At 41.2% G+C, this 9,053-nt stretch overlaps 1 protein-coding gene across 2 annotated transcripts; it reads right to left on the reverse strand.

The window, feature by feature from the left end:
- Window positions 1-3,111, reverse strand: LOC115686169 (protein DUF642 L-GALACTONO-1,4-LACTONE-RESPONSIVE GENE 2-like). Of its 2 annotated transcripts, XM_056318726.1 has the most exons (4): window positions 2,945-3,085; window positions 2,699-2,811; window positions 1,265-1,762; window positions 1-759 (listed from the first exon to the last, which is right to left on the reverse strand). In XM_056318726.1, the coding sequence occupies exons 2-4, from the start codon at window positions 2,706-2,708 to the stop codon at window positions 227-229; spliced, it is 1,041 nt and encodes a 346-aa protein (XP_056174701.1). In that variant the 5' UTR covers window positions 2,709-2,811; window positions 2,945-3,085; the 3' UTR covers window positions 1-226. The 2 variants fall into 2 exon arrangements, with proteins under 2 accessions (XP_056174701.1, XP_030467236.1); XM_030611376.2 differs by lacking the exon at window positions 2,699-2,811 and having other exon boundaries at window positions 2,945-3,111.
- Between the last annotated feature and the right edge of the window lie 5,942 nt (window positions 3,112-9,053).

Consider the following 9,053-nt stretch of genomic DNA (forward strand, 5'->3'; position numbering starts at 1 on the left):
GGCACTAAAACGAACCTTTTATTTCAAATTTATCAATAATACGTAGGCTTGGTAAAGTAAACCCACCAGTAATATATACCATATCAACCTTCCATTGCAGTATATCTAATTCTTATTTTTCTGGTTTTGGGTTTTATAAGCTAGTTTGAAACTTGACACTTACTGAAAAACCCTCGTCTCACTCCACACAGCAAAAGTTTGCTGACCAATTATTTTGGTCAAACTCTTACATGAGCCTAGTCCTGACGCTCAAGAGGACTACGTCGTCGACAACAGGACCACACAGAGAAGAGAAATCGTCACTCCTCATGGTGTAGAACGTGCTGTAGAACATGATCCTGGTCCTCGTGGTTGTGGCCTTGAACCGCAGGACGGCGCGCTTGTACCCGCCTTTGCCCTTCGATTCATAGGGCACCTTGATGGTGTCCCTCCCCGCAAATGCCTCGACGATCATCGACCCCTCGCATGAGTTGCTCGCGTCTCCGACGGCAAAGAACAGGGTGTAGGTTTTCCCCGGGATGGTCCTGGCTACTTGAGCAATCGCGCTCTCTTTTCCGGCGACGAGCTCGATTGCCCTCCTGCCCCCGGGGACAGAGAAGTGGGCGGAGTCGATGTATTTGACTGCTTTGAGAGATTCCACCATCCAGCCAGGCAAGGGCGAGTGGTCATCCTCGATGTTCGGAGGGATCAATACTCCCCAGGACGTGTTTGGGAAGATGTACGGACCCTCTTCGAAGCCACCGTTCTTTAGTAAGTTCTCTGGATAAAAAGAAGAGAAGTTACTAAAATCATTGCTTGTGAGAAAGGAACAGATTTCAAATGTCTGCAATCATACAATGAGAGTCGGGCTGACATGTGAGTGGGTGAAAAGTCTTCCTTGTAATTCTTATACTACTAGAGATTATGTCAATCAAGTCTCCACATTGATTGTGGTTTTTGACAAGTAGTACCATTTCTCAGAAGGGTCTCTGGCATGGAATAGAGCTTTTTTCTGGCGTATGAAACAGGGCCTTTCAAAATGACCTCTTCTTTGACCAAAATATCATTGAGGAATGTAGAAATGAGTATCAATGGAACAGATTTTATGAGTTTGATTTCGGAGGATGTCACGCTACTACCAATAGAGCGCCTACTGAACAAATGCAGACTAACGTAGAAAGCGGTCCTCGGGATCGATCGGACCACATGAAACGCCTAAGCTTTTGGTAAGTAGAATTGTATTCCAGAGCAATTAAATTTTGAAATCAAAGATGAGAGAACTCACTATTAGTTGCTCTAGGAGGATAGAGAGCCCTGATTGCAATTGCATCAATCAAGGGTCCACAAGCAGGGTCCTCCTCAACTCCTGGATTGTGGATCACAATCTCAGCCACATCAAGCTCGGCCTGGAATGCCCAGGCGTATGAGTCCCACCCATTGCTGCTGTACAGGGTCTGCATCGGAAGCACTCCCGAGTCAGGCGCGACCGATATGTTGAGCCTCTCCTCCTGGGCACACGTCCGGGCCGCGCTGAACGTGATAGAGTAGTACATGCCCTTCACCACCTGGAGCCGCTGCTTGATCGAGGCCTCGTTCCCGAGCCGCACAGCGAACGCGCCCTCAGGGACGACCAGCAGCATGTCGCCCTGCTTCTGGCCCGACTTGATGTACTCCACGAAGCCCGAGATCTCCCACTTGGGGAGCGCATACTTACCGACCACCACTGTGCCTTTCATGTCTGAGGGCTTGGGCCCGAGCTCGAAGTCCCCATTCGGCACTAGCCCTGCGTCCGAAAATGAATCGGGACAATTTAACGAATGATCGATTGTTCGGGTCCACAACCATGACCAAAATTTAACTCATTAGACCATAGTAGGAGAGAGAGATTGGACAAAAAGGACATATCGCATGGGGCACAAGTTGTGGCCTAGCATAAGCTTTATCACTGTCGCTCGAGGACCATTTGATATGCCAAGCTTAAGTACTGCACAGTTTAGTGTCGGTGACGACCAATGACCGTATGGGTATTATGATTGCTTCTTCTTCCCTCCTCATTTTAAGCAAAAGCTGAAATGGTTCTCTGTGGTCATGACTCATAATTCATATTATCAGGAAATGTCAGGGGGCAAAAAATTTAAAAAACAAAGGAAGTAGTCCTATTTGCTTCGTCTGGTCAAATTCTGATAACTTTTCAAATGCTCTTCATGTGGCTACAAGAGTAGGGTGGGCATAAAATTATTAAATTCAGGACCATGTGCAAGCCTCTGCCAGCCTGAAAAGTCTGCAGGACAGTGGCCCCCATTGTGTGTGTACTAATCACAGAACAGATTCAGAGACATTGATCCCCCATATTCTGGATTCAATGCATGGAATAATGGAAATTTGCTTAAATAGAGAATTTGGTTCTCACCAAAATCATTCACTTTGACAGAGAAAATCTTTTGAGTTGAATGATACAAGCATATTCCAGCAGAAAAGAGTAATACAAGTATGTTGATTGAGGATTACAGATATGAGCACAAAATGAACCAGATCTTCATTAATTCATTCCTGCAAATGGGATAAAGTTGTACATAGAAGACTGGCTACTCAAGTAATTGCTTGATTTTTTTTTGCTCAAGAAGTAATTGCTTGATGAGTGACCACTAAAGCTATCAAATTTTCAAGCCAGTCAGTACACGTTAGTTTCTAGTATTTGGCAGCTGACTAAATTTCATACCACAGTTCATTTGATCACCCTCTTGATTTTGCCTTACTCATGCTTGAATTGAGAAAAAGATACTCCTCACTAAAACAGAAACAAGAAGCCACACTGGTATCGACAGCATCACACTGGTATAGACAGCATCAGTTGATGGGTAATGAAGTTTTGAGAGAATGAAAGGTAAACAAAATATTCAGATACGAATGTCTACAAGTTTGTTCAATTAAATCAAGTATGTCAGAGTTTCGGAAGCAAGCTTACCATCCATGAAGGCACAACCGAGGTGGCAGGTGGCGCAGAGTAGCACCGCCACCACTGCTAGAACCGATCCTCTCATCGCCAAAAGTTTCTTGCAGCTCCAAGGAAGAAGAAGATGGAGGAGGAAGAGGAGTTTTCAGCCTGAAATAGAGGAATATAGTTTTGTGCAGAAGCAGATTGAACAAGGGACCTATTTATATGCATGTACCAATGCCAGAGAGCCCAGTGACATTGAGGAAATTACCTTGATCTGCCATTGTCACTTTCACATGGGGTTGCTCTGATTTACGATTTTGACCCTCTAGTTGTGATGCATTTCATTTTATATTTTTTTAAACCAAAGTTCTTGGATGTTATCTGGTGGAGGTCGCAGACACGATCTTGAACAAATTTCATTGTTCCTATTTTTGCGGTGGTCTTTAAATGTCACATGGCTTCATCCCCCTGAGATGCTGCAAGGCATGCAGGAACACCATGCTTCAAGCACAACCTTGTTGGGTGATGTTGGGGGATTAATTTGGTCATTTTTGTCCCTCGGATTTTAAGTTTTAGTTGCCAACATCAAATGCGGTAATCGTTTTTCCCGAAAGCTTAAACTATTGAGAAGTGGGGAACATGATGTATATCAAGTATTTTCTGAACACTCTTCCTCTCCCTTCATCTTTAGTGATTAGCTTAGTGATGAAACGTTTGATTTTGATGCGACAGATCTCGAGTTTGGAACATAGTTTCTCCCGCTCATAGTAACTTTGGGGGTCATGCCCGTCATGTTATAAGTGGTATTTTATATGGATGCAACATACACGGACCGTCGCATAAATGTATGAGGCTCCATTGGTCAAATAATCGTACTTGTAAGTAATATTAGTTATTTTCAAGAAAACTTCTCTCTCGGATGTTTATTACTAAACTTAAGGAAAAGTACTCCTTTCTAAAAGTAAACCAAATTATGCCAGTATATATACATGATGTATTACACTCACATGAAAATACTTTAATTTCAAACTTATTTTATGTCTTTTCTTTTTCCAATCGATGATGCAACATGTCAAGTGCCCAAGATATGCTTATTATTGTTTCATATTCCCATAAATAAATATAACATGTATTCTTGTGATATCTCATTAGATAAAAAGGAATTAGTAAGAAAGTTCCAATGTTAAATACACTAATTCCATAAAATATCGAGTTTATATAGCCATATTCTAATATATAAGTCTTCCTGCTTATAATACAATTGATCCAATATCATAATAACATCATTTTGCAGTTCAATTAGGGTGCGCATGGCAACCATTCTGTGCTCGGGAACTGATTCTGGTCAGAAATGATTCTTTTTTATTCTGTGCCCGGGAACAATTTCTAAGTATTTGGTAACTGCCCAAAATTTCTATTCTTAGAATAGAAAAAGAACAGAAATGCGTTTGGTAACTACACAAAATTTCTTTTTATTAATAATATTTTAATAATATTTTGAATTTTTTAATATTTCTTTCTCTTTTTTTTTCTTGGCCATGGCCGGCGAGGGCGTCGTGGCCCTTGCCGTCGGCCTCGCCAGTCGTGACGGCGAGGTCGATTGGGCGAGGCCGACCTCGCCGTCGCCACCCCGGCGACGGCGAGGTCGGCCTCGCCAGATCATGGCGAGGTTGAGCCTCGCTCGGCCAAGGCAAGGTCGACCTCGCCGTCGCCATCCCCTGCGATGGCGAGGTCGACCTCGCCAAAGCCTCGCCCAAATTTGGCGACGTCGACCTCGCCGTCGCGGGGGGTGGCGATGGCGAGGTCGGCCTCGCCAGATCACGGCGAGGTTGAGCCTCGCCCTGCCATGGCGAGGTTGAGCCTCGCCCTGCCATGGCGAGGTCGACCTCGCCGTTGCCACCCCTCGCCGTGATCTGGCGAGGCCGACCTCGCCGTCGCCGGGGGCGGCGAGGGCCACCCTCGCCGGCCTTGGCCGGTCGCCGGTGGACAATCGCCGGTGGCCGGCAGTGGGCCGAGAAGAAGATGAAGAATAAATAAAAAAAGAAAGAAGAAAATCAAGAAGAATCAGTTCCGGAAAAATTGTTTCAGAATCAAGAAGCTACTTTTTTTTGCTTATTGATTCTGTTCCAAAACTGATTCTGGAACCAATTTTTTGCAAAATTGTGCCCGGGCACAAAAATTTTAACGAACGGATTTCTGTTTCTAAACTGATTCTGAGAACAAAAGAACAGAAATTTTCACCATTTGACACGTTGCCAAATGGGCCGGGCCCTTATAGTAATGCCCAACTTTTTGGCATATTTTTTCAAGGAAAATGCCGATATCTATGTATCCTCTGTACTCCGACTCACATAATTTCCATCCCATATATTACTAACAGAGTGCGTGAGGATAAGTCAAGCCAAAAAAATTCAAATGCTCCGTATTATTATAAGAGGGTAAAAACACTTCCCGATGCATTTACATAAAAGCCTTGTATATGAAACACGTGATATCATGTAACGAGCATCGTACGGACAACTAAGGAATAAGTGCACAGTAGCAAAAGCAACGAGCAAGATGATCGAAAGTGAGAGTGCTAGAATCGCATGAATCATTTATTTGTCGTACAATTTACTAAAGTACATGTCCAAAAAATGTTTAATCGGTCAGGAATTGAATCCGCAGCGGATAAAGTGGGAATGTATCATAATGTGGTCTCTTGCTTGTTAGGTAAGGGCCCCAAGCATCAGATGCATGGAGCTAATGCACATGGAAATTGATCTGTGAGCATGTGACACTGTTGCGTCTTTGCTTATAGGGTGTTCAACATCCATTAACTTCTGGTCTGAATATGCACTTACATTTCACTACATCAAGGAATTTGCACAGAAAAAAGAAAATCAGAGGATCTCAGATGTGAGAGGGATTTGATAGGTGCACATGTGCACAGCAAAGGAAACAATGGTGCCTGTGCCCTAAATGTTCTTCAGAAATAATAATATTAATTTGTTCATTAAAAAATGGAATGGTAATGAAGTTACTGACATTATAGTGGAACAGACCACATATCAGATATAGACCAAAGAAGACGCAAAATTATTGTTTCTTAAGGTCGGTAGGAATGGAGGATCTCAGCTTAGGTTTTTTTAAACATGAGAGGAGGTACAATACAATACATAATTATAGTGTGTGTATAGAAGCGAGTCGCTTCCGGCTTGGCTTGTAGTCGTAGTCTTTTAGCTTATGTAGTGGTCGGCCTTCCTACACGCACGCTATAAATATATATATATTCAGAATTTCTTTTTTTGTTTTTGGAGATATATGCAGACAACAAAGATATAAGATCAGATTTATTTCGCTTTCATCAAGAAAATGAGAAAAAACTGTTCAGTCGAGTGCTGCTCCATTAAGGTCCATGAGCCCTTTGGAGGCTTAAAAGGCATTTGGGAATGCAAGTGTCATTTGACAAATTTTTTGAAGAGTTTTTCGAAGATGTAATTGCATTTCCTAAGTCCTCTAAAATCCTTTAGCTCAAGGCAGAGCCGTAGGAGCTTTGGGCTTTGAGCATTTTCGGATTCTAATAAAAAAATTTCTTTCAATTTTGCTCTCGCTAAACTTTCAAAAGTCTTTGACAAAAAAAAAACTTTCAAAATTCCGAAAAATACCCTCACCTCGCTTGACATTACTGGCGGCCCAAACCTGGCGCCGGCAACATGGCCTTGGGCGAGGGCCATCGATGCTAGTGAAGGTTTTAATCTTCTTCTTTTTTAAAATATTATTAACAAAAGTCCTTTTTAAGTGTAATTTGTTCCAATCAGCATTTAAATTAAAGTTGTTTTTCATTGCAATTTACCAAACACTATTTGTATTTCGAAAAAGTTCTCTGGCCTAAAATCCTTTACATTTCTCCAAAAGCTTTCGTCAAGAACCCAACTAAGTGCACCCTTACAAGATGAGATATGATCCGAAGATTCCAGGATACACGTAGAGTACCTAACATGAGATTTTATTTATTTGCCATTGATTAATCTTTATACAAACAGGAAGTGCTTTAATTCTTTTAAGATGATTATAGAGAGCTTGTCATTTCATTTAAATGTTTATCATGACAGATGTTTCTCCATGCAAATGTTTCCTTATAACCTAGAGCATCAAAGGTGCACTCAATCTAGATACTGAAATTGATTTGATAAATCAATATATCAAATGATGTGACAGAGTTATACTCATCGTTAAATACGATACATCTGCTTAAAAACTCGAACTTAACAAGCTGCACTCTCATATGATAGTTCAACCAATCCGGGGCATGAATTTTGAGAAATTATCAAGGGAACAGATCACGAGGAGTAGTGGGCCCTCACCCAATCTGAGGGGACAGTGCTAGGGCATGTAAGAAAATCCGAGCTGACCTAACAAACAAAAACAAAAAAATTGAAAGAACAAGATCCGAGGGGCTAAATTGAATGATTGGATTGAATTTCTGGGCCAAATTTCAGAAGGAGGGAAGCATGGTGGGCCTTAGGGCTGAAATTGAATAATAGTAAGAAGTGGCCCAGCAACTAATCTCAGCCTCATCTTTCCCCCCCTCTTCTCTATCTCCTCCATTCATGTGGAAGTCCCTGCTTCACCAAGATCTGCAGAGACAATTTACCCCTCCCCCCCATTTTTTTCTTATTTTTTTTTTATAATTTTATAACTTCTTTTTTCGGATTTTTTTCTTTCATTGTGACCCTTAAATCAAGGTCTCCTGCCCTGCCCACTTGAATTATTGGTGGGGTTGCTTCCTCCCAATTTTCATTGTCCTCATGTGAGATTTTTGAAACACCTTCCCATGGCACAACAGTGCAAGAATTCTTGCATGAAAGTTAATGTTTTTGTGTGGAACACCGCTTTTTAAGTGCTGTAAGGATTACATCTTGTCGGCTGAGATACTCTCTTGCAAATAGTAATAATATTGATGATGATGATGATGATGAAAAGGGAAGAAGTTCTAATAATCTGATAACTTTATGAAAAAGGAAATTTTTGTCAGTCTATGCACTGTGTTAGATGAATATGGTGAAATGACTGTGAAGAAAGACAGAAATGAATTTGTTTACACATGACATGAGAGCAACATTGATACCTTTCATTTTTCAAAAATAGAAAAGAAAGAAAAGGGGGTTTTCACCCACATGGAGGGTTTTGCCTTGCTATCAGAAAGGGAAAAAGAAAATGCATGAACACATTTTTAGGTTCATGTATATTGCTATTCCCGATGGAACCCAGGAAGTACTGATTTTGACGTTTGACCATGACATTAACATCCTTTACATGTTGGCTAACATGGCCAGAGTTGATCAATATATGCTAGGAATGACATCTCTCAATGTACCATACAACATTATAAATGCCGTAACACGTTGTGCAGTTCTAATCTCTGGTTATAAAACGTTACGGTTATTTGTCGTGATCAAATATTAAAAATACTGTGAAAGAAAAGAGGAGATTGGACAGAATATTGAATTGATTCTTGCCCAGACTTTGAGATTATCTGCAGAAGCACGTTCCCTCATGGTCATGCATGAATTCATGCTCCTTGTAGCTCAATCTTTGAACTGGTGCAAAGGAATCTCCTCCACAAATGGAGAAATGTCTCCTGAAAATGGAAATGGTGAGCAAAGGCTTGAGTATTGTTTATTTATTTATTTGTTATTTTATGGAGGAATTCCAAGCTTGAGAAGAGACAAATCAATCGGCGCTGTTATCTTCTCTTCTCAGGGACAAGCCCATTTAAGAACAGTGAGAGAAACCATCAAAATGAGACCATGCACATGCATGCACACAGTGCAACTGCATTAATGAACTTGTCTTCTGGTGAGATTGGGGGCGACTCAAACCATTGTCTTCAAAAGGACTTGTTTGGCAAAAAAGTTGGATCCATATGTTATATATATTATTTTTTCTTGCATAGATAAGAACGAATAAAATTGAGGAGAGAAAAAAAATGGGAACATGCTTGAAAGTCTAATTCAAAAGCTTAAATTGACAGGTAAAGAGAGACCATATGTATCATAAGAGTATGTAGACCACGTAGTCAAGCGATGTGAGATATTTCAATATTCATCTTACGAGCAAGTTTAATTAAGAATAACATGTCGCATTTAACGAA

The sequence above is a fragment of the Syzygium oleosum genome, unplaced genomic scaffold (assembly GCF_021117445.2).
Source record: "Syzygium oleosum isolate NSW1041296 unplaced genomic scaffold, Sole_v2.1 Sole_v2.16, whole genome shotgun sequence".
Classification (NCBI taxonomy): Eukaryota; Viridiplantae; Streptophyta; class Magnoliopsida; order Myrtales; family Myrtaceae; genus Syzygium; species Syzygium oleosum.

Coding starts and splice junctions, on each gene's coding strand:
- LOC115686169 (XM_030611376.2), bottom strand. CDS start 3,020: ATGAGAGGATCGGTTCTAGCAGTGGTGGCGGTGCTACTCTGCGCCACC. Junction 1,763..2,944: donor CGGTTGTGCCTTCATGGATG/GTAAGCTTGCTT, acceptor TTTCGGACGCAG/GGCTAGTGCCGAATGGGGAC. Junction 760..1,264: donor TCCTCCTAGAGCAACTAATA/GTGAGTTCTCTC, acceptor CTTTTTATCCAG/AGAACTTACTAAAGAACGGT.